Source organism: Leptidea sinapis, chromosome 10, assembly GCF_905404315.1.
Source record: "Leptidea sinapis chromosome 10, ilLepSina1.1, whole genome shotgun sequence".
NCBI lineage: Eukaryota > Metazoa > Arthropoda > Insecta > Lepidoptera > Pieridae > Leptidea > Leptidea sinapis.
This window is the reverse complement of record NC_066274.1, coordinates 13,227,344-13,252,553: the sequence shown is the minus strand read 5'-3', so window position 1 is coordinate 13,252,553 and position 25,210 is coordinate 13,227,344. Positions and strand designations below refer to the sequence as shown.

Sequence of the window (25,210 nt, the reverse complement as noted above, 5' to 3'; positions counted from 1 at the left end):
ATATATTATGTAAATGTTAACTGTAATAAAGCCATTATAATTATTTCGTTAAAAACTTAAATTTCGTTAAATCCTCTATGTAAAAATTTGTACTAGAAAGGAATGGAAACTTCTGGTCCTGTTTAAAGCGTCATCAAATTTATAAAGCGGGTGTGTGATGATCGATTCAAATGTACCTTATTTCATTCACAAGTATCTACAATGACAAATAAAAAATATCAAGTAAAATAAAAAGAGGGTATTGATGACCCCGACGTGATTTGAACACGCAACCTTCTGATCTGGAGTCAGACGCGCTACCGTTGCGCCACGGAGTCGATGCGTAACTAGTCTAAATATATCAATATTAGACAAAAGTTAATAATTATCTTGTAGCTTTATTTTTAATGTTTCATTGAATACTAAAGACACACATTTTCATCGGTAATTGTCTTAGAAAGTGGATTTTGTGCATATATATTCCAATACATATTATTATAATTATAGAAAAGCGCCACCTATTATGAAGATCCCAAACTATTATATACAATAAAGTAGAGTGCAAGGACCATTCTGCAACTTTATAGGTATTGTACCTACGGTTACTTTTCAGATTTTAAATCTAACAATAAACTGGAATAAATATTACTCAACGTTGAGGACTGAGGTATACTTGTTGCCTTATCTGTCAATAAAGGAGTTTTAAAATTAATACCCGAATAGAAGTCAGAAGATAATAGAAAAAATATAGTTTTATAGTTATTGTTAAATGAATATATTATTAGGGTACTTTTAGCCCATAACGTTAAGTTTGATAATAATATATCTAATTTAAATAATAATTTTTATAATATACTATAATAATTTTGTGTTATTATATTTATAACCTCAACTTTATTAAGTATAATTTTTTCTCTATAATTCTTTAGTTTTTTAGTTTATTTCTTTATTTAGTATGCGGGTGTTGATAGAATTTAAGATAAAAAATGACAATTTGTAAGATTTTAGTAGAATATGCGTCACTGAGAATTTCACAGTGGTCTCCCTACTCTATAGGATACTAGGTATGAAATGGTAGTGCTAGTGATTCGAATGAGGCTTTTGGCAGAAGCGGATTTTATTCCTAGGGAAAACTAGGGCCTAGGGCGCGAGGTTATAAAGGGGCACTCACGCAAGAATTCTCATCTGTCGTGTAATTATGTATGCAAGTACTTACACAATATCAGTGATATTTGAATCATAGAGAGTATACCAGAGAGTACAAAACCTGCTGCACCGATTGTGATTAAAATTAATACTATATAGATACTTGGGCCCTCTATCCATTATATATATGCCCGCTAAAGGGGTGCCGACTGACGATTAAATGTTTGCCTTGCACTCAATATATTTTAGCCCGCCTCTCCTGTTGGCCATGTGTGTCATATTCTATCGTTATTATCTAAAATGATAATAAATATTACTTGATAGTATCTTATCAAAACTATATTGTGATACTATTCACTAATTTGAGCCTATACAATATCAGCCCCTGTGGCCTAATGGATAAGGCATCGGCCTCCTAAGCCGGGGATTGTGGGTTCGAGTCCCACCAGGGGTACGTCAATCTTTTTATTCTTTTTTTGTTACATATAATTTAAATAATTGTTCAAAACGTATTTAATATATTTATAAAAATAAATACTATTAGAAAGCTTTTACAAAAAATTCAAACAAAATCAAAATTCTTTACATATATTTTTATTCAGAACAATAACAATAATGAGATCACAAGAGAAAGGCGGAGCACTTTCCAAATTGGCGACACCGCGGCCGCAGACCCCAGGAGTGGCAAGCAACGGAAACCAGAATGCTGAATATAGAAGCCCACCTGATGCGGAAGCCGGCAATCGTTATCTGCAGACATATATTGAATATTCATAACCACATACCACAAATTCTTTCGGAGAATCGATTTTTATGGGCTTAGAGGTCAAACAAACAGGTGTTATGTAACTACGCAAGCTCTAATCGGATGCATAAGTCATTGACCTATATTTTAGAATTATTTATACTATAATACAAGATCCTTGCGATAGATATGCCTTAATGGCTTAGCTTGAATGCCGCGCAATAAATATTAACATTAAACCTAATTTAATACTAATTTACGTTTTATAATGTATATAATCACATAAGTTATTCTTATGTTCGTATAATAATATAATTTATTTTATGATACAACTATACGAAAATTTCAGACGTAGAGTCATCGGCGCCGTGGCTTAGTTGGTTAAAGCGCCTGTCTAGTAAACAGGAGATCGGGGGTTCGAATCCCCCCGGGGCCTCGTGGGTTTAATTTTTTTTCAATTATTTTATTTACTTAGCTTTTTAAGTCATACACCTGACTGTGAAGACAGGTGTATGACTACTATATTTTTAACATATTATTGAATATCTTAAAATATAATTTACACATTATTTATACCTATAAAGTAATTTATCTCAATACTTAGCACAAAGTAATCAATATTTGAAACATTTGAAAAATCACCTGAGATTGATAACTAGTACTAGAATTTTGTACATGATTTTCTAAAAATGATATCTATAAATTATTACAAAATGTCATTAATTATACCTAAAATAAAATTTCATAACTTTTGTGATCTTTGATAACTTCATCTTTGATCAAATGATAGTAACCTACTTACTACATCCGTCTACTTGTTTCTTATAAAAAAAAAGTACAAAACTTCATAATATGCAATTATTTAAAATGTGTTATTTAAACATTAAAAGAAAACTGTAATTTCAATAAGGCTAGGTATATACTATACATACGTGCGCACAAATTTTGTGTGGTTAAAGCAGTGACGAGAACATTGGCAGGTGGACAAAAATCTGGTGAAGCACAAGGGTTCGTCAAATTAAATATATGGATGTCTCGCTCATTCATCGCTTGACAGGTATGGGATGTTTCCGCACCACGCCATAAGCATACCAGTATTCTGCCGTGGCCGTCGTTGCGAAACTAAAAGCAATTATAATTATTAAAATAAAGATTACGTTACTACAAACTAGATGTCACTATCAGTCCCACTGACTACGTTCATAGTATATGTAGGGGATGCCCTACCAAGGGGAGAATGTCTCTGTGTTTGTAGGCATGGGGTAAAGCCGAGGGCCTCAATACATTCGTGTAGGGGAAGCGCACCTTATCTCCAGTGATACTGCGATAGGTACAGTGCTTTACGAAAGATGAAAATTAAATAGAAAATATTAAAATTTTAGCAAATAGATAATATCAATTTTACAAATGGATTTTCACAGAACTTTTCTGTATTAAAAAGTTTTAACTATATTTTCTAACCATAGGTCTTAGATTAAGGATTGGTCTCCGCCGTACTCTTACTGGATATCGTACTACCTAAGAACAATAGGTTTTTTATTACGGCAACAACTCAATGGCATCTTTAAAATTTTGTAACATACGCTTCGTGTTATTTTTTACATTGAAAATATTAATAAAATACAAAATACTTACTGATGCTATGTGATCCCGGTGTCGTTTTTATTTCTTGTAGTATTATTTTTCAAAGTTCTACTACGCAACCAGGCGTTTTAGTTTCAATTACTTATGTAAAACTTAGCTGAGTATAAGCTAGGCATAATCATTGATTTCGTTTTTATTGCCAGTTTACAGCTGAAATTATGCCGAACTTAAGCTAAGGGCCGTTTGTTTCACGCTACGAATACCTACAGACACGTTAGAGCCAGTCCACACGGCGCGTTGCGTCAGCGTTGCGTCGACGCAGCGCTACCACTGCGTTGTTTTACATACAAATAACCAAGGTGTTCACACGGCGCGCTGCGTCGTCGCAACGCACACATGACGGACAGCAGCCCCCGAGACGAAGCGGGAGGGGGTGTACTCGTGCGACGTCGGAGCGTCAGCGCTCAGTTGCTTGTGCGTTGACAGAGAGGATACACGGAAGCTCATTTCGTTTTACGTTTACGTTTTTGTATTTAGTTTTATTTGCAGGGTAAAATGAATACCATTGAAGAAATTGACATAGATTACTTGATTACATTGATACAGGAAAGGGAAATTATATGGGACAAGTCAAACGTAGATTTTAAAAATAAAAATTTAAAAACAAAAGCCTGGGAAGACATATCAAAAGTTTTATTTCCTGATTACGAGAATTTCACAGCTGAACGAAAAAATAAAGTTGGTGAGTTCACAGTACAGATATTTATTTTTTTTTTTATTTAAGAGGGCTTTCAAGATTTTCTTGCACCGCCAATTCCGCGATCAGTACAAAATTAATATCTCGACACTCTAAAATTTTAAAACTTAGGGAATTTAGATTAGCGTGAGTACTATTTTATTACTTAGCTCAAAACTAACCTAGACTACGCTGAGTAGGTATAAAATATTATTTTTTTACTGATCGCGGAATTGGCGGTGCAAGAAAATCTTGAAAACCCTCATAATACAATTATACCTTATTTAGCTGCCAAGGCAGAGTTCCTCTAGTCATAAAATAGGTCGCATATTGCTGTCTTATGACATTCGGTGCTGTCTGTTCTTCATGTACGGGTTGTATTGGGAGAAATTCATCAACACTTATAGCAAATTTATCTCTTTGTCTAAAACCATCTCGATCAGCGACAAAATTGTGTAATACACAACATGCTTTTATAATGTCAGTAGCGAAGTCATAGGACACGTCTATCGGTCTGTGAAAAATGCGCCATTTGTTAGCCATAATCCCAAAAGCGCATTCGACATATCTTCTGGCTCTGCTTAGACGGTAATTGAAAACCTTTTGTTGTAAGTCGAGATTTTGACCGCCATATGGACGCATAATATGTTTGCTCAGTCCAAAAGCTTCGTCACCCACAAATACATACGGGGTTGGTATATTGCTACCAGAGAGTGGCTGGGGTTGAGGTAGTGGTAAGTTGTTGTTAATCATTAGCTCGTACAGTTTAGAATTTTGTAATATGGTTGAATCGCATTCTTTTCCGTATGCACCGATGTCGACAAATACGAATTTGTAATTTGAATCCACAATAGCTAGCAACACAATCGAAAAAAAGGCTTTATAATTAAAAAAAAGTGAGCCACTATTTGCAGGATTACACACGCGGATATGTTTGCCGTCGATGGCACCAACACATTGAGGAAAATTTGCCTTTACATCAAAACCCCTCGCTATTGTTTGGAAACTTTCAGTTGTCAGTTCAGGGATGTTGTCTCGAAGAAGATTGGTCCATATAGCACGACAAACTCTTTGTATTATATATGCAATAGTAGATTTTCCCCGTTTGAATTTGAAATGTAAATCAGTTATTGAATTTCCACTTCCTAGGTATCTGAAAAGAAAATAATTATTATAATATGCATTTATGAGATAGATAGATACCCGAAAAAAAATACTGACATATTCAGACATCGATAGCAAATAACTTTCTCTATGTAACCAATTAATTCTAGAATCGCGAAAAAAATAGCAGCTGTTGCATACATTTTGATTCAGTAGGTATTGCTTTTTGTATGTAACAGCTGTTATATTTTCACGATTCCAGAGTAGGTCACATAGTGTTTGTTAACGATATCTGAATATGTCATTAAATTTTATCGAGAAATTCACTATGTATAAATTATTAAATCATGTTTACTATTGGTTTTGCAGGTAATGATTTAATAAAAAAATGGAGAAGTGTAAAAGATAATTACTTCAGATATTCAAAAAAATTAAAAGAAGCATCAAAATCGGGCTCGGGCGCTACGAAACTGAAGAAGTATCATTTATACAATCAACTCCTTTTTTTGAGAAAAGTGGAACAAAATGCCACCGAATCTAGCTTAGACTCGCCTAGAGAAATCAACAATGAATCTACGTCTACAAATGATGACATTACCACAGACAACACTCCGCGCTATGTTCCAGTCGCGCGCAAAAGGGCAATGCAAATGGATGAGTTTGAAAGAGAAGGACTAAAACTTCTCAAGGAGCCGGAAAATCGCCATATGTCCTTTTTCAGAGCTATATTGCCATCTATTCAAGAATTTTCCGACCGAGAAACTCTCCGTTTCCAAAGTAAAGTTATACAAATTATAGATGAAATGCGGTATGGACAAACATCATCATATGTGAGTGGCCCATCAACGTCTCACCAACCACCATATGGGTATCAAACAGCAAATTTTCAAAGTACATACATTTCTGATTTTAATAATTCAATTACATCTCCAGAAACATCTCAAGCAAGTGAAGAAACTGAATACGATTTTTCTAATTTGTAATTACTGGATGATATCTCTCTTAAATAATGTCTAAATTTAAAATTATGACAATTGCTGATTATTTGTGAGTTGATTACTCTCTTAAATAATGTCTAAATTTAAAATTATGACAATTGCTGATTATTTGTGAGTTGATTACTAATTAAACAAACCAAAAAAACTGTTATATTTTTATTACTTAAATATATTTATATAGTTACCTTAAAGTGATTCCCAGCATTTCTACTGGTTCCACTGGATTCCTCATATTAGTATAGTTTTTTCGTATGTGTGGTTCTAAGGACTTCAATAAACATTCGAAGCTGGATACACTCATTCTAAAAAAATTATAAAACTTCTTTTCGTCTAATAGCAACTCCCGATATTCTAAAAAAAAAACTGTCCATCACGATTTCTTAATGAAATGAAAGGACTGATCCAGTACCGTCTTGTGATCTTGCGTCGATTTCGGCGGTGACGTAGTAATAGGAGCAATGCTAGACGTCTTTTCCGATCCATGATTTGCTATAGACTGACTGCGAATTTTTTTCAAAATACTTGCCGCAACTGTGCGTCGCCGCTGCGCCGACGGAACGTTGACTGCGTCATAGTAACGCTGCAGCGCCCGTGTGGCCGGCTATGCGTCAAAATATTTGCGTTGCGACGACGCAACGCAACGCAACGCGCCGTGTGGACACGCTCTTAGAGCGATGCCTCACTAGAACGTCGCGTTAGGTCGTCGCAACGAAACAACGCATTGTATGCCCCATCTGCGTTACGGCGACGCACGATTTTGCAACGCAAGAGGGCGACGCGCGCCTTCGCTGCGTAGCGTCTCAGTGTTAACAGCACGGGTGGGGCAGACGCCTTAAAGTGACGTTTTCAGAAGACTGTAGTGCCACTCGCTTTGAAACCTTTGAACTTTCTTTTATTTGTTTTACTGCCCACTGGTCATAAAATGGCGGCTACGCCTAGCGTTTGCACATGTATGTAGCTCTCGTGTTCCATTTTGCATATTTACACTACTAAATCTATCCTTTATTTTCTATGTTGTGACAAAATTAAATAACTAACTCTACGTGCAATTTCATGGTAAAAAACATGGTAAAAAATTGCAATACCCACATTAAAAAGTAGAGTTAGTTATTTAATTGCGTCAGAACATTAAAACTGAATTTTATAATTTCGAGCTTATATATACTAATTTTCGGGGCCAATCTGCAGATGGCGCCAGCTTTCAAATAGACAGCTCATAATGCGTAGAGAGGGCTCTCTTTTCCCTATATATTATTATACTCTTTGGTTAACAGTCTTCACTCGACTATCCGTCGTCGCATCGGAGCTCCGACGACGCAGCGCATCAGCCTCCCCCCGCTTCGTTTCTTGTCCGTCGATCCGTTGAAACATCGCAAGCGACGACGCAACGCATTAATGTGACATGGCACAAAAAAATTTATGAAAAACGACGCAGCGTTTATGCTGCGACGACGCAACGCAACGTACTAGTGAGGCCTCGCTCTTACTGTTAACTATGGCGCTAACTATCGTTAAACCATTAAATTCGTCAAACTATTAGCCTTGGCGTAGGTTAAATAATAACGATTACGGTAACCGATCAATTATTTAATATAGGCATGTTGTATGTTGCCATAATAGACATGCCTCCCATCCTAATTTTATCGGGGAACACTACTGGTTTTTACTGCCAGACCCTTTAACTTTGACAAACACTAACTTGTTCCAATACAATTAAACGCTTCTTATTTAACGATCATTAATAATTATCGTTCGTAATTGTTAATTTGACGAAAGTATATGACGACTATCTAAAACAACCGGCCCTATGACAGCCGCCAAGTTCGCGACTAGACTTTTGATTTGGGCTTTATTTATCACACTCAGCTTAGTTTTACGTAAGTCTTTTTACGCTTTATAGCTTAGCTTAGCTTAACAGTATCTATTTCAGAAACTCACCTGTAGACTTACTAAGGCTTGCTGTTTCATGTAGAACGGGTGTATTCTGTAGGCTTGTTCCCGCCCCGGCAGCACATAGTCCTCGTACGGAATTTGCGGGAAATCGGTGTCATTGAAGGAACACTGGGCTCCCATTATCCTTGACGGTATAACATTATTCACCAAATGGTTATCGACAGCTGCAATAACATCAGCTATATCTTTTGTGGGAACCTGCAGAAAATATTGAGAATGAACTGACTTTGGAGCCAGCTATTTTTCTATGTCATAATTAAGTAGTTTTAAGGTTTTATTGAGTATTATCTAGGTCTAGCAAGAGGCTCAAGGGGTGGGGGAGTGGTGTGGCAACCGCCCATGGACATCCGCAACAACTGGAGCAGCTATCCGCAACATCTCTTGTCAAAAGATGCATTACCGACCTTTAAGGTATATAGGAGTATGCTCTTTTTGTGAACTTTGAAAACAGCAGCCGGTAATTGATTCCACGAAGTGGCTGTGCGAGGCAAGAAATTTCTTGCAAGACGCGTGGTTGTGGAATACCAGACGTCAACGTGATGCGGGTGGTACTTAGCATTTTGTCGTAATATCCGGTGTTGGAATTGGGCCGCTGGAATCAAACCGAATGCGGTAGAAGATGCAGAGAAAATCCACATCTCTACGCCATAGAATCATACCGATCGGATATGACTTGATCGTCGATGATTCGAGACGCACTTTGTTGTATGCGGTCAAATAGAAGAAGCTGGGGAGCGCCACATGTGGTACTAATTTTTGATTGATTTTTAATTCTGAAGAGGTAATGAACCTTACTAAAAAATCAACAGCATGGTTAGATGTTAGCATATTCACAATATTGACTCAATTACATAAATCGGTAAAATAAAAAAACATGAAATAGAATGCCTAATCACTTAACTGACCTACACAGAGGCGCACTCGTTTAAGATTGCCTTACCATCTTCAACCAGCAAATAATTGAATGGGTTTTGGGTCAAATAATGACATATGATAAAACCCAAAAATTTTCAGTACAGTAACAGCAATTTCATACTGTATCCCTAATGTATCTTTGCTCGCAAAAATAGGGTCTTAGCGTCACGCCGAAACTTGAAAGTCTACGCGTCAATATGCTTGCGATAATTTCGCTCGCATTTCAAGAACTGTACCTACTGCAACCCATAGATGCACATAGGGCGGTTTTCCTGTCGTGCGGATTTCTATCTGCGTGCCCACACGCTAAACAAAATCCCACCAGCAACCAATCCGCGTAATAATAGGATGCGGGTGGTACGCACATGTACCAGATCCGCACGCGGATGAAATTCCGCGTGACAGGAAAACCGCATTTATTGCAAATTATATTTACGTTGACACAAGAAGCTGTACGCGCGATCGTTGCAGGCTAATTATAAAAATAAAATCTCGACCATGACGTCATTCTGCTCCAAATACAAACCGTTATAAATAACTCCGAATAGTCCATATATTCGTTGTTTATGTTTTTATATTCAGCTACGTCTTGCGCGACGTATGCGAAATACACGTCGAAGAAACTCGAGCGCAGAGAGTTCATGATAGTTCTAGATCTCTCTAGCTCCACCGAGGACATCCGGTCTGTTGGAGACACGATCAGAACCACTGTACTTGGTCCAGCACTTCTCATGTCTCGTATATCTTTTAGTGTCGCGTTACGGATGTGCTGCGTAACAGATGATATTACATTCGGAAGGTTTAACCGATTCGGCCCTGAAAATTCAGATATTTTAGGATAAACAGACATGTTATTCGTACTTATGTAAAAGTGACGATAAATCCCACTACCAGTGGAAAGCTCCTTTGCACAGGATGTCGGCTATCTATCGATCTAGATCTTATTAATTAGAAACATACAAGTATTTCGTAACAACAATTTAAAAATTTCACTTTACAACTCGTCTTGTCCCTTATTTTGTTCATTGTTGTCGAATGCGTAGGTAGTTGTATTTGCTTAAATTTAAGGGATTGGAGACTTTTAAATATATAGATTCAGAAGTCTAGATGTGTCTTATAGAATCGATGTTAACGAAGCTACGAAACATCGACTTTGGTAATAATAAGATGACCGTATACTATACTAGGTACACTTTTAAGGTAAAGAAGACAACCCTAACGACGTCGGAAGAGGTAAGAGGCATGCGATATAGAAAGAGACAACTTCAAGGTGAATAAAAATGTAGGTTTACACTGTGCGATCTGAATTGCACCTTTTTGCATGGCCTCCAGTCCCTATTTCTATTATTGGTTTTGCGGAGTGAGCCTTCTGTGCTGTCTTGTACATTACATATTCTTTGGTAATACTTACATTGACTGGTAAAGTTGTGTAAAGCTGTAAATAAATTGGTCAGATTGTTGGATGGCTGCGCGATAAATTCCCCCGTGTTCCCATGGAGCAAACCTAATGTACTTTTTTGTAAATTAATCTCAAGCGCACCGCCTATCCACCTAAAACATTACAGATGCTGTATAGCAAGAAAAGGTTACGGCGCTAATGCGGTAATAATATACTTACGACATGAATTGTTCCACCTCATATCCATTCCAGGAACTATCAGTGGCCACAACAAGATCCATGGTGGGTATACTGCGACTTGCCCTGCAATCTTTGTGATTCTGTCTCAGCAAAGTTGCTGAAAGATAGGTAGGATACCATGTACAGATATACCTATATGATGAAAAAATTGAATTATGGTGTGATGACACATTATGGTATTCAAGAGGTGTTAAGGTAAGATTCTTTTGAACTACAATACCCTGCTGAATGCAATAATAAAATTGATATTTAAAAATTTCTCATAATTAATTCTTCTGTGTACTTAGTATACAAAATAGTCGCTACTTTTTTGTGGTGGTGAATGGCTTCAATTCGTCTCCTCAATTTATTACACCTGGTGTACGGCAGGGCTCTCATTTAGGGCCCCTTCTTTTTAATTATGTTTAAAAATATCGATCTAGATCTTATTAATTAGAAACATGCAAGTATTTCGTAACAACAATTTAAAAATTTCACTTTACAACTCATTGGTAAGGAGCATATTGGAATATGGATCGGTAGTTTGAAGACCTCACTATGCGAAATGCTTGTTAAGAATAGAGCGAATTCAAAAAATGTTTATTTGGCATTTCGAACGGACTTTCAAGAAAAAGTCTGTCATACTATGCTAATAGACTCGACTTCTTTGGAAGAGAGGCGAACTCTAATCGATCTTTATTAAAAATTAATTTTCGTTCCTAGTAGGTATCCCCGGAAGAAAATATGTTTGAAGCTAACTCTCCTATTCCTAGTCTGTGCAAGATGGTAAACACATAAAGTGATTATTACATTGATATTAATATCACATCTTCTCTCCATACAGTTTGTATATTATTTGAATGTAAGTTTAGCGAATACAATGTAGTCATAATAATTATATTTCTTATAATAATAATTTTATACCAAACCATGTAACCATTAATAGTTGTTTGCATATATTTTTTTGTTATGCTTGCAATTACTTTGTGAAAATTATTAAAGCATGTGGCAGATAAATGTAACTGTTTGTTACATTAAGTACATTATATTTAGTCTGTTTAGTATATAATGCATCAATGTATACAAATGTGGGTATTTCTAAATAAATAAATAGTACCTAAGTAGCATAATAATATAAGACATAGTAATTGAGTTTATATTGTTTACAGAATGCACTGTTTTTTTTCATCATTTTGGTAAACTATAATTTTAATATATTTCAGTAGATATCTATTTAAGTCGATACTGACAAACATAATCTTAAAAATGGCGTTTGAAGATGAATAGTTATGGACGTTCCGACAAAAACAGCTTAATAATTATATTATAGATACCTTCGTATTGAGTTTCCCGATTTGACTTGTCATAATTTATTAGTTCCCGCTAAATCACTTGATTAAAACATATTATAATACTAGCCGACGCGACAGACGTTGTTCTGTGCATGATAAATAAAATACTGTTTTTTTTTATGAATTTGTCAATAATATTTCATAACACCAAGAATTATTTAGTAAAATATGCTCCCTGTCAATGTTGTTCTATATTATGTACAGAACGTCATTGCTCCCTGTTGTTAACTATAATGAAATTGTTTCACAGCAGAACTGTCAAACCGTGCGACAATAAATTCTCTCACAGAAAATATGTCCATACAAAATAAATATTGGAAATAAAAATAATTATGGGTTCCAAATCGAAATTAAAACTATCCTATCTCTCAGGTTGGGCTAAACTGTACTCCATGAAGTAATTCCCATTTAAATCCGTTCATTAGTTTAGGAGTCCATCGCGGACAAACAACGTGTCACGTAATTTATATATATTAAGATTACATAAACTACATTCTCGTACTTACGAAGATAACTCATGAGCACCGTGACCGCAGATTCAGTGATTCTATTCAATTCCTCGACCGGAATGTAAACAGTGATTTGACGCAAAGATAGTATATGAGCCAATCTAGAAGCTTCCACCGACAGCTGTTGGCTGGTGACGATATCTGACAACAAGGCGTGCCTGTTGCAAGCCTTCACCCTGGGGTCAAACGAGACTCCTTCGTTTGTGTAATACATCTCAATTATCTGCGATAAACGCAACGATCTTCTTTGTTCTACCCAACCTGGTACATGATGCGCTAATATCAGACCTAGATAAACAGAAATTAATTCAATATGTAAATATTAATAAACTAAGGCTGGGTTGCATCAACTAACTTTAACAATAACAAACATTTTAAAATACCGATTAAGCAAAAAATGTGTTGCACCAATGACACCGATGACATCATTACTTTAACTGTTAACCGTAACTGTCCAATCCTCGCCGTTTAAAGCTATTGTTAATGTTAAATAGCTAAATAGCGACTTTTTAATCGTTTCAAATAAATATTAACTTGATATTTCACTTTTAAACTTTAACTATGCCAAGGAATACCATGGTACAACACACTCCGCAGTCTATATACGGCGCCTATTTCTGCCGTAAAAGCAGTAAAGTGTAAACATTAGGTACTGTGTTTCGGTCTGAAACGCGCCATAGCTAGTGAAATTACTGGGCAAATGAGACTTAACATCTTATGTCTCAAGTTCAGAATTTTTGGGGTATTTTCAATAATCCGGAGCGGCACTGCATTATAGTGGGCAGGGCGTATCAATTACCATCAGCTGAACGTCCTGCTCGTCTCGTCCAGTATTTTCATTAAAAAAAAAGTCTATAGATATAGTCTATAATATAGACTCTTTATTAAAGTCAGGGTTACTGTTAACCTTAAATTTGACTTAAACCTTAACTATAATGGAACCCAGCCTTAATGACAATAATTGGATAATCTTTGGGAGATAAACTTTACGATTTTTTCTATACTAGCGATAGACTATCTGGTCCCAATTTAAACTAGGACTCGCATTCATTGCATCCTTAATAATCTTCAATTCGAAATAGAATTTTAAATTACTCACTGAATGTCAAAATCTACCACCCATTCAAAAATGTATCAGCCCTGAGAAAAACTGGCGCAAGAAACTCAGCGGGGCCACTTTCTTTTAAAGTGCTAATGTCAATATTATTACACTTAAATCAATTGTAATTAAAAAAATCTGTAAAAATACTCTTTATGAGTAGAAAATAGTTTTTCCTTGAAATGCTTACCATCAATTCCAGTTAAAATTTCAGCGTCTGTCATGTGCCAGTCGGTAATATTATTGTGCTGAAATAAGTAATAGTGTCTTGGCAGCAGGGTATCATTCCACCTGTTATTGGTCCCGATGGTTAAGTGCTGGACTGCTGCTCCCACTCGCGGACCTTGATTAACCACCACTTCGGCTAAATCACCTGAAACGTAGTATTACTATAATAAATAAGCCTTTTATTGAGACTATTAATACTGTTATATCATACAAATTGAAACTATTTAAAACTAATGAGTAATAATTGGATATTATATCACATCAGCTATCTACTAATAAACTACTATATATTTTTTAGTCTGTGAACCCTTTGGCATAGGCCTCGTCCAAATTCTTCCATAGTACTCTGTCCTTTGCAGCTCTATACCATAACTTTTCAATGTCGTCTCTCCATTTTTTATTTTGTCATCCTCTCTTTCTTTTTTCGATTGTCCAGCCCATCTCCACTTCAATCTTTTTACTTATACTAAAACGTCGACTCCTGTCGCCATCCATATCTCTTCATGTCCTTTCCTTTCCTTTCGTAATGAAATGTAGTATAAGCTTCCCTTAAATAGTCACTTACAGGAATTTTTAAGGACTTACCTTTCGTTATGTGAGCGATTGCAAGTATCAAATGTCAGGAGCTTATCGAAAGGGGTAATAAATAATCGTGATTCGTGAAATTTTAAGGCAGATTTTTTTGCAATTATAAACAATGCCATGACTTAAGAAGAAACATTAGCTGACTCCCTTCAGATTCAAGAACATACCATCGCGGTAACGCAGGCGAGACAATTAGCGCGATAAGTACAACTGCAACTCCAGCTAAAAATCGTGAGGTATGAACTAAAACATTAGGGTTTCGTTCTTGGAAACTTCGTCTCCTTAACCAACTCTAACGAAATTTAGGTCAAGTATATAAATTTTTACCTTTTTGTTTTGCATACTTGGCCTCTGTTTCCGGCCGATGATTAGCCGTTTTAAGAACTTTTTGAGGTAATGTTTTTTGAGAGCCACATAATATAATGATGATATTGATTGTATCTAAAAACAATTTTGGTCTAGGTTTAAATAACAAGGATAAAAGAGTCGAGAACGTTTGTATGGTTCCTGTTAGTGTCCTGTATCCCATGGAATGATAGAAGAGGGTGTCCACAATGCTCTGCAATGTTTGCGTTTCTTTTTGAACATCTACATCAATTCCTCCAGTGATTGAGATCAATTCGTTATTGCTGAGTTAATTTAGATCCATTTTTCAATGTTTCCCGACTAAGCCTTATAATATTAACCCACCCACATATCTAGTAGCAATATATAAAATCATAACCGTTACGTACTAATTTATTGCAGCACTAATAATATTTATTAAGAAATATGTGCCTTTGTGCTAAATTATATTATACTTGTGTGAAGTACATACTTATCAGCTGTGTTGGCAGTCAGAAAAACTTTTCAGTTTCCACTGTTTCTTTATTGATGATGGCATGATTTATACTAGTTATGAGATGATGACGTTTATATGAATTATCTTTCGTTTCGTCACTTCCCTATTCACATAAAAAGTTTGTTTCAAAATCACAAAATTCTTACCAGCCAATGTCGCAGCCCATGTATTGCTGATATCAATGTTTGACGTAGCTGTTTGGTCATCGAATTCATTGAGTCGTTCTAGTTTTTCGTCCCATTCTTTTAACGCCGTATTGATTATAGACTCCGGTATGTCCTCCTTGAACACATTAGCCTGAAGAATATCTGTGACCGAAACTCTCTGGGCTTCCAAAGATGAGGCAATGGCAGCTATAAGTGTCCCCGCTGCTATTGCGCCCCATTCTGTCTGAACAACTCCGTCTTCTATAGGACATCGACTGAGTAACCTGGAAGTTATATTGATAAAACAGAGTGTTTTATGGTTTTATTAAATATGTCTTAACCATTCTGTATAATTAAGATTCTTCTGGTGCCCAATACTGACGAATTCGTTCAATGTAACCTGTAGATAAAATCACTTTTTTTATAGAATTGGAAGTGTTGCCCGTGAACTCTCAACATCTCCCCAGTCTTGATATTGTTGGATATTGAGAAACTTTGTAGGTTCACTTTGTACATGACGATTAATGTAATAATTTTAAATATTAAATTGAGGTGATAAAATATCCGAACTGCCGGTAGTTAGCAATCAATGTTAATTTTTGAAATTGAATAGTTTCATTTTTGACGTATTTAAATGAGACCAATTTTAAGGAGTAAGTATGTACATACTTATGCATTAATATATTATTAAATATTGGGTCACAATACATTTTTGAGATTGTTAATAAATCAGATTGCCTCTAAGTATGTGCCGATTGAGACTGACACTTCTTGTGTCTTGTGGATAGCAAGCAAGGTAACAAGTACAAGGCGGTACCATAACATTTCAAGCATGTGTACGTTAAACCTACAAGGAATCTATCATACCATGAAGTAACTTGTGCTTCACTGTAAATTCCTAAAAATGTACCTAATATTATCCGCAAACTTAAACGCCCACTAACGTGTTGTGCTTCATTCAGTCAAGCCGCCCTCCGCCGGGACCATTCGGAAACCATCATCTCGGGTTTCGTAATAACGATGAAAATTTTAGTGTATCTATAATTATAGGTGATATAATAACCTGGTTCTACTCTCTATTGAGATGCTCTGTTGCTGTTCAGCAGACAAAGGACATACAATGTTTTCATCGCCTCTTTCCCACGGCTGCACTGTCGAACTGATCAGTGTATGAAGCAGGCATTTTTCTTCTAAATGTAATAACTCATCAACATCTATGAGATCTTGGCTTGGCAAAAATATGTCCATAAGCAGCTTGTATTTATGGAACTGAAATGCTGAAGCTCTAAAAGGCAGTAGGAATTCCGTTTCGATAGAATTAGCAGCTTCCTCTATACCATCTAACCGAAGACTGGAAATATAAAATAATATTTACGTACATAACTACTGAAATCTGCTTAAATATACTTATTATAAAAATAAAGTTAATTGAAAAATTGACAATACTAGAGAGTAGGTACTCTCTGTCAAGTATTTAACCCAAATTTTGAATTAACTATAGGTTAATTAGTTTTTTCTGTGTGAATTTGAATAGCTTTTATTCGAAGCCCAGATTTAACGCCTAACACCAATACCTAGCAAATAAACATAGCAACGTAACCATATATTTTTTTGGACAGGCGAAATATCATTTCTAATATAATAATTACTATGGTACATTGAATATTTACCTCCTCAACAAAGCAGTACTAAATAGTCTCAAATCCAGACTTGTATTATGTTCTAATTTTCTAATAAGCGACAGAAAAACATCCAGTCGATGTGGCGCCCCTAGATATGCTCCTCCATTTCGGTAACAGGGCTGCAAATGCTGAGGAATACTAGGTAATAACACTCCGCAACATACTGAAAATCCAGTGATATAAATTACTCCTAAATACTTAACAGAATTACAAGTAGGTAGGTAACAACGAAAATTTTGGTACCTACTTACATTATATCTAGTTTTTGAAAACTGCATTAGATGTCAAAGAGCATATTACAACGAATTACTCAGATACTTATACCAGGAAAATCTGATTATATGGCGTTCCCCTTCAGCGCAGTAATCAAGGAATTTTCTTCCATGTATCTACAACCAAACTATGGAATTGTGCGGTGTTTCCAGGACAATACGATTTGGGTACCTTCCTTTAAAAAAAACACCTTTCTTAAAGGCCGGCAACGCTCTTGTGAGTCCTCTGGTGTTGCAAGAGAATGTGACCTGTATTAGTACTATCGTATGTCCTCTTATTCCATAAAAAACCAATATCTGAGCCTGTGAATACACGGACATCTTAAGACGGACAATACAGATATACCACTGTTTTGCGACAGTAATCAGATGTTTGTACAAACACTGCGCGCATACTTCGTTCACTACCATGTAATAAAAATAATGTATTAAAACCACTTACTGCACACAAAAACAAATAATAAACACAAACTTTTCATAGTTTTCGAATTAATTTCATTATCACTATGAAATCATTGAAACACCTCACTGTATAATGCTTAAATTCGTTTAGGGAGTGTGAGGTGAGTATAGCTGATTTGTAGAGATAAGATAAATTTTCAATGTAAGTAGGACATACGTGCACTAGGTCATAACAAAAAACAGGAATTTATTAATATACATTTATTAGAATAGTTTAAATTAATCTAATCACTCAAACACAATACATTTTTTAAACGAATAATAATAGGTACACGAACTAGTATAAAAGAAGGACTCAGCGGGGTTAGCAAGTGAAGCACCTATATGCTAGTGTGTGTGCGGTTACGGGGTATACCAGTAACACAATTTTTTCTCCCTTAAATAATCATATATCCACACATACTTTTATGTTATTGTTTTAACAATTTTTCACAGGGCCCGACGGCATTTTTAAAATATTTTATTGAGACGCAAACTGATCTGTCACAGACGAAGACAATTCTCATAATGGCCGACTATCGGCCTGTAGTAGTGGAAGTATATGCGTGTATTTACACGTTAATCGGCTTGTTTTGGAGCTACACTGTAATGTAAGATGACACGGAGTCATTATTTTTTTACTAGTCCGTGAATAGGTAGTTAACAATACATCATCTTAAATGGAATTGTCGTTTTTAATTTGACTTAACGTAATTAACAATTTAATTTAACCTGTTTTGATGCATATATACAACGTAATATATATAAAAGCATGGAAAATATTGTAACAACATTAAAAAATAGTTTTTGGCGATTAGTGTTCAACCCTAATAATACCCAATAGCGAGACGATTCGACCGCAGGGTTGGCACTTTTAAGAAATATGGATAAACTGTTTGTCTGCATCTCCGAAACTTAGTTTATTACAGTGGTAAAATAAATTTATTCTCTTTCGGTACTCCTATATATTATGGTGTATAATATATCGAATTATAAAGTTACCACAAAACTACCTTCATTAATTGTCATTTCGTGTTTCATTACTTGCAAAGTATGCTGTTGTATTGAGACTAAAAGATGTTCTTTTAGGCAAAAAACAAGAAACAATGACATATCTAATAACTTAATTTATTAAACTTTAAATTTAAAAATACTGTTATTCAAATTAACCAAAATAACAAAAAAAATATTTTTATACCAAAAACTACTTTTGTGACTAATTTTTGTGATTATTGTTCATGATAAACATTTTTTTAAATATGTGGATTTCCAGCTTATTAAAACAATATTATTGTTTTAAAATACAATATGCTACAACATACAGCTCTTTTGGAAAATATTATTACATTTTGTAACACAATAGTTTACAATATTACATGTGTGACTCCATCCGCCATTACTACCCATTCCGTTGGTGAGAACAAATGTGTCTGCCTTTAACTAGAGCCCTTAGCCATATAAATGAACTCTACATCAAAGTGGACATTCTTGGGTGTATGTGGAGTGACTCGCAAGGGTTTTGTTATATGTAGTATTTTATACTAAATACTAGCTGACCCAACAAACGTTGTATTGCCGATATTAAAATCGCGATACAAAAGTAACTGTTGATCGTAGATGGGTGAAAATTTGAAGTTCTATGTATTTTTTAATGCTGACTCATAATCAAACAAATTTAAAAAACTGTCAATAAAATTAAAAAAAAAATTTGGCGTGGACCACCCTTAACATTTAGGGGGATGAAAAATAGATGTTTTCCGATTCTCAGACCTACCCAATATGCACTCACAATTTCATGAGATGAGGTCATACCATTTCGATGGAGTTTAACTACAAAAACCGCGACATGAGAAATTTATATATTAGATTAGTATGTTTAAGTTTTGTGTATTTTCTAGTGAAATGTATTATTTGTAAAGTAATGTACATATGTTTTGTAATATATTATTGTTATTTGATAAGTTTAAGATTGACTTGCTTGTTGTTTTCATGTATTATTCGTTTTTGTAACTGTCACATTAGTTTCATGTAATGACCGTTCTACATGTAGTAAATAAATAAAATAAATTACACCAAAACTAGTTTTTCTTACAATAGTGAGCTCATGCATACCCAATCTCTAGTAAGCCGAAGTACCCACTGCTATCCAAGACGGTGGTTCATACTTAACACCCTCAAGATCAAAAACTTCTATTTTTTATTATCACTACCCACATTTTGTAAGATAGAAACTCCTTTTGACTAAACTGACAGTGGTACAGTCAATAGAACTGCATAAATATAACTATAGTAATAAGTTCATTTTAAATTGTGAATTCAAAACTAATTGTTTATTATTATAGTGTGAAAATTATTTTGGTAACATTTTGATCATCAAAATTTAACTATTTGAACACACTTAAAAATTAAAATAAATGCAATTTCTTTTGTAAGACAGGTGTCAGTTAGTATATACAATCTCATTGATAAAATAAATAAAACATAATTAATTCCAATTATCTAAGGACTAATTTAGCTGGTTTTCCATCAACTAGTCTTGCTGTACCATGTTTGAGAGTAAATTCTCTTTTTAAATATGCAAACATTAGGTCTGTGATGAGAAATATTTGTGCAGTCGCAAACGAAAGTGTAACTCCAAAGAAGAAATTTGCATTCGCCGATCCGGAGTAAATCCAAAGGTGCCAGACAGTTGGTCCCAGAGCAGATGTTATTATAAACGCACATCCAGCTATGAATTTTTGCTGCATAACTGAAAATAATAATAATAATTTTTACTATTATTAATTTATTGGGGGCACAATATTAGTTACATAGTTGTTACAAAAATATCTGTTACAAAGTATACATTGGTACAAAGTAAGTAACATTAATTTTAAAAGTATTCTGGCCTGACACTAAGATTCCGTGTCGTGAGGTCCAGTCTCTTACCCTATATTAGTACAAAATAAAAATAACAAAAATTTCGCGTGTTCGTATGTATGGATGTGTGTATGTGTTTGTGTGTATGTATTATTATGTATGTAATGATTAAATTTATTGTATTGAATTAAATTGAAAATAAAATGCCAATACATCAATTTCCCTAAACATTAGCAACAGAGTATTATAAGGCTAGGATTTTTGTCGGTTTAATTAGTCTTCTTAAAATATCACAACATTATTGTTAACTAAATGGAATTCACGGCATTGATACTTTTTTAACTAATATTTATTACGTACATTTTCCTGTAAGTTATTGGAATTTTGTTGTATATCTATCAAGGCAATATAGTCAGCTTGCATGTATTTTTTTTGTATTTTTCTGAATAAATAAGTTTTGATTTTGAAATAAAAATACTAAAATAATATAAACCTCTTTAGCAGTGTCTTTAAAATAATAAAAAAACATTAAAATTGTCTAAATGAAAATCATAATTTATACTTACAAGAAAATAAGGGTTTCCACATAGGCAATAGAGCTAAGTAGAATCCTACATCTCCAATACAGGGATAAGATCGAAATATTGCTGACAAGGTGATTAGCACTGTAGCTAACAACATTGGCTCATTCCTGAATCTCAGCGTCAGAGGCACCACATATAGAACTAATGCATTGATTTGAAATGCACACACAAACAGCAGCCGGAAATGCTCAAACATTTCTGTGAAGAAATACCAAAATAGCCCAATATTTGGCTTTAAATCTGGTACATTTAAGCTGGAAATAATTTAAGGTAATATAAAATAAATATCACATCTGCTTTTCAAATCTGACTTGATATTATTATTAAATTAATGTACTTACATGAATCCATATGTATTATAAACATAATCATATGAGCCATCCATAATATAAGCTGATATATATATTAAAAATCCCCAGCAGAGTACAAAAACCAATAAAGTTCGTATGTATGAGCATTTGTTACAGCCTTTGTTGGCATCAGCTAAGAGAATAGATATAGGCACTATCAAAGTTATTGGGTATAATGCTTGGTGAGTTGCAAATGCTATACATCCACAAGATATCAGCTGGTATCCAGTCACTGCACTCCACAATGAGACAGACAGAAATAAATTCTGTATAACAGTTGTAGTCATCCCAACACAATTCAGAATAGTGTACGGATTAAATAAAAATACAGATAAAACATACTCTGGTACCTCAGAAAGTTGAGAACCCTGTAAGAGCATAGATTTTGATTCATTTGCTATATCATCTTTGTTTTTCTCTAATAAACCAACAAACTCTTTACTTGTTTTATAGAGAAAATAGGCTGTGAGAAGATCAAGAATTGTAAAAAACATGGGCATTATGTATGGAGCTTGCTTTAATATAAAGTGAAAGAAAATTAAAAGTATAGGAGACTCATGAAATGAATCTCCTTCGTAGGGATTAATGGAATTATCATATAAATAAACTCCTTCTATTAGCCTCTTCCATGAGTTTAAGGGTGTAGCAATCTCAACTCTGTTCGAAATTGTTTGCCAATAGTCAGTATGTATCAGCCAAAATCGTACGAGGCCGGCTATAATATACTTTAATATTACAGCCATTATTAAAAAACTTTATTTTTTATAATTATTGTTTCATTATACTGAAAATATCTAAAAAGTAAAAACACAACCGTTTTTTTGTTCCAACAATTACTGAGGTTTTCAGCCTTCACTTTTAACATTCATTTTTTTTTGGTTCTGTTCGTCCATCTGGACAGGCAAAGGGGTCAAAAGCCCATACAGCCAAGTCTTCATTTTTATTTTTCTATTCTTCACGTTACACAGCTTGTTCAAAGTCAAGCTAAGTATTTATATAATCTTCATCTTCAAACATAAATAGTACAATTTCCCATAAAAGTAGTATTTCGTGTTCTTCATGTTTCATTTTCTTCATATACATATAGGTTCGCATGAAAGGCCGAAGCCAAGTCTTTTATTGATAATATTCTTGTTCCAATTAAGATCAAGCTTAGCCCCTTATTTTTAATAATAAACTTTTATGATATAATACTAAAATATAAATCTCATATACGTTATAAGAAATATATTATACATGAATTATAAATAATAATGATGAATATTAGTTGAATATAATTATAAGATAATATGAAACTAATTTAAGGTATAACTACAAATATAATATTTACATTTATACATTAAAATTTATGTTAAAGTTAAAGTCCAATAATAATTTATGGACGAATATGTTTTAAGTCTGTGCAGTGTCAGTGCATCTGTGTGTGGTATGGGAATGTTCAAAGCAGTATGTATCTGATTACTATTCACAATAAATTTAGCAAGATAATCAGCTTGTTCATTTCCTTCCACGCCTATGTGTGAAGGAGTCCAGAATAAAACAATATCTTTTGTTAGGGATAAGCATTGATATTTGTCTCTAATATTGTAAAGGATGAAATTAGTTGTAACATTATATTTAGGATATTGTAAAGCTTTTAAAACACTCATGCTATCTGTTATAACAATCCAATTATTATATGACTGTTCTCCAATATAGTCTAGAGCAGCATATATGGCAGCAATTCTGCTGTGCTAGCCAAGGTATTTAACCTATGACCAAACCCACTCCGCAGTTGTATATCATAAACTGCCATAGAGACAGCAGTATTACTTTTAGATCCATCAGTATAAAGTTGGTTATAATTTTGCCACTCTGACAGCATACTATAAACATCTTCCTTATATTTTAATGATTCATTAATAATTATTTTAATAGGTGTATATTTTGAATTATAAGAATTTAAATAACATGGCCAAAGAATACTAGAAAATAGATTATGATCACAAGAAAAATGTAACAAATCAGAGATGCCGTCTACTTGATAGTAGGAATTATTGTCAGTTCGGTTAATATAGTCCTGTATCTTTAATAGGAGTGGATGATTATTAATAGAAGTTAATTTGAGAAAGAATTTTGTTTGTAGATATTTGAATCTAAGAGCTAGTGGGGGAATATTACATTCTACTTGTAATGATATAATAGGAGTAGACCCAAAAGCGCCTGTTATGATCCTTAAGCATTTATTTTGTATTTTTTCTAATTTATTCTTTAATGTAAATACTCCACCATAACAAAAGAAGGCATACTCAAAATGGCTACGGACTAATGACTTATATAGTGTTAGCAAGATGCGTGGGTCTGCACCCCAATATGTACCAGCTAATGATTTCAGAATATTGCAGGCCTTTAATGCTCGATTTTCTAATATTTCAACATATTTGTGCCATCTAATATTACTTAAAAACGTAACCCCTAAAAACTTTATTGAATTATCTATTGAAATTTCCTGAGTACCATAATATATTTTTGCATCTCTTATTCTTATAGAATGCTTTGAAAATATTACTACTTTGCTTTTGTCAATACTGACCTCGAGACTAAGATATTGAAAATAAAGCTCCAATTTTTTGAGTGCTACATTAAGATCTAACACAACATTTGATAAATTAAGTCCTGAACTATACACTACTAGATCATCAGCAAATTGGAGGTTAGAAACTCTATTACCCAAAACAAGTTTTATTTGATTTATGTAGATTATAAAGAGCAATGGACTCAAAATTCCGCCCTGCGATACACCTCTATATGAATATCGAGGACCTATTAATTGGTTATTGACTCTAACATAAAGTTTACAACCATTAAAGAAATTTAATATCCAACTAACTATTTTTTCAGGGACATTTAAGGATAGAAGAATGGATGATAATTGTTCTAAATCAACATTATTAAATGCTCCTACAACATCCAAAAAACACCAGCCAATATCTTATTGTCAATCTGGGCACTATGGATGTCAAGACATAAATGCCGTATACTCTCACAAGCAGAACGACCACATCGAAATCCAAATTGATTATTAGGTAAGAGGTTACTTAAGTTGTTACTTTCAATATAAAATATTAATCTCTGTTTTATTAATTGTTCAAAAATTTTACCAACACACGAGCTTAGTGTGATAGGATGATATGAATCAGCTGAACTAGAATCTTTCCCATGCTTTAAAATTGGAATTAGACAGTCTGTTTTCCATTCTTCTGGAATAGTGGAGTTCTTCCATAGGAGATTTAATATTTTTAGAAACTTATTTAAGTTAGAAGAGTTTAGGAGTTTAAACATTTTATAGGAGAGCCAATCCAAACCGCATGCAGAGTCCTTTCTTGATGATAGACCAGCTTTTAATTCTTCAATAGTAAAAGGGGCAATCATAAAAGAGTTGGTGCTATTTAAAGGATGATTATTGTGAATAATTGTCAAATTTGGTACTGTATCTGGAGTATAT

General features: G+C 34.2%; 4 protein-coding genes and 3 non-coding genes across 7 annotated transcripts; 3 read left to right on the top strand and 4 right to left on the bottom strand.

Annotated features, from left to right (window-relative positions):
• Positions 1 to 245: 245 nt before the first annotated feature.
• Positions 246 to 317, bottom strand: Trnaw-cca (transfer RNA tryptophan (anticodon CCA)). The gene has a single exon. It is a non-coding gene; the product is annotated as a tRNA-Trp (tRNA).
• A 1,189-nt stretch (positions 318 to 1,506) lies between these two features.
• Positions 1,507 to 1,579, top strand: Trnar-ccu (transfer RNA arginine (anticodon CCU)). Its single transcript has one exon. It is a non-coding gene; the product is annotated as a tRNA-Arg (tRNA).
• A 124-nt stretch (positions 1,580 to 1,703) lies between these two features.
• LOC126966310 (uncharacterized) lies at positions 1,704 to 18,035 on the bottom strand. The gene is made up of 12 exons (XM_050810283.1): positions 17,935 to 18,035; positions 17,209 to 17,383; positions 16,602 to 16,889; positions 15,539 to 15,822; positions 13,929 to 14,111; positions 12,637 to 12,927; positions 10,779 to 10,896; positions 10,572 to 10,711; positions 9,687 to 9,976; positions 8,231 to 8,443; positions 2,803 to 2,992; positions 1,704 to 1,875 (listed from the first exon to the last, which is right to left on the bottom strand). Exons 1-12 carry the CDS (start codon positions 17,969 to 17,971, stop codon positions 1,724 to 1,726), a joined length of 2,361 nt encoding a protein of 786 aa, XP_050666240.1. The 5' UTR covers positions 17,972 to 18,035; the 3' UTR covers positions 1,704 to 1,723.
• On the top strand, positions 2,233 to 2,306 carry Trnat-agu (transfer RNA threonine (anticodon AGU)). Its single transcript has one exon. It is a non-coding gene; the product is annotated as a tRNA-Thr (tRNA).
• LOC126966342 (uncharacterized) lies at positions 3,735 to 6,441 on the top strand. The gene is made up of 2 exons (XM_050810339.1): positions 3,735 to 4,196; positions 5,664 to 6,441. Exons 1-2 carry the CDS (start codon positions 4,010 to 4,012, stop codon positions 6,275 to 6,277), a joined length of 801 nt encoding a protein of 266 aa, XP_050666296.1. The 5' UTR covers positions 3,735 to 4,009; the 3' UTR covers positions 6,278 to 6,441.
• On the bottom strand, positions 4,133 to 6,957 carry LOC126966339 (uncharacterized). The gene is made up of 2 exons (XM_050810336.1): positions 6,478 to 6,957; positions 4,133 to 5,343 (listed from the first exon to the last, which is right to left on the bottom strand). Exons 1-2 carry the CDS (start codon positions 6,591 to 6,593, stop codon positions 4,464 to 4,466), a joined length of 996 nt encoding a protein of 331 aa, XP_050666293.1. The 5' UTR covers positions 6,594 to 6,957; the 3' UTR covers positions 4,133 to 4,463.
• Positions 18,036 to 18,140: 105 nt separating the features above from the next.
• LOC126966326 (phosphatidylinositol glycan anchor biosynthesis class U protein) lies at positions 18,141 to 22,987 on the bottom strand. Its single transcript, XM_050810315.1, has 3 exons — positions 21,718 to 22,987; positions 21,359 to 21,630; positions 18,141 to 20,682 (listed from the first exon to the last, which is right to left on the bottom strand). The coding sequence occupies exons 1-3, from the start codon at positions 22,467 to 22,469 to the stop codon at positions 20,429 to 20,431; spliced, it is 1,278 nt and encodes a 425-aa protein (XP_050666272.1). The 5' UTR covers positions 22,470 to 22,987; the 3' UTR covers positions 18,141 to 20,428.
• Positions 22,988 to 25,210: the final 2,223 nt, after the last annotated feature.

Coding starts and splice junctions, on each gene's coding strand:
- LOC126966342 (XM_050810339.1), top strand. CDS start 4,010: ATGAATACCATTGAAGAAATTGACATAGATTACTTGATTACATTGATA. Junction 4,197..5,663: donor TGAACGAAAAAATAAAGTTG/GTGAGTTCACAG, acceptor TTGGTTTTGCAG/GTAATGATTTAATAAAAAAA.
- LOC126966339 (XM_050810336.1), bottom strand. CDS start 6,593: ATGAGTGTATCCAGCTTCGAATGTTTATTGAAGTCCTTAGAACCACAC. Junction 5,344..6,477: donor ATGCTGGGAATCACTTTAAG/GTAACTATATAA, acceptor TTTTCTTTTCAG/ATACCTAGGAAGTGGAAATT.
- LOC126966310 (XM_050810283.1), bottom strand. CDS start 17,971: ATGAAAAGTTTGTGTTTATTATTTGTTTTTGTGTGCA. Junction 16,890..17,208: donor AGTACTGCTTTGTTGAGGAG/GTAAATATTCAA, acceptor TTATATTTCCAG/TCTTCGGTTAGATGGTATAG. Junction 10,897..12,636: donor GGTGCTCATGAGTTATCTTC/GTAAGTACGAGA, acceptor CCTATCTTTCAG/CAACTTTGCTGAGACAGAAT.
- LOC126966326 (XM_050810315.1), bottom strand. CDS start 22,469: ATGGCTGTAATATTAAAGTATATTATAGCCGGCCTCGTACGATTTTGG. Junction 21,631..21,717: donor TATAATACATATGGATTCAT/GTAAGTACATTA, acceptor AATTATTTCCAG/CTTAAATGTACCAGATTTAA. Junction 20,683..21,358: donor GTGGAAACCCTTATTTTCTT/GTAAGTATAAAT, acceptor TATTATTTTCAG/TTATGCAGCAAAAATTCATA.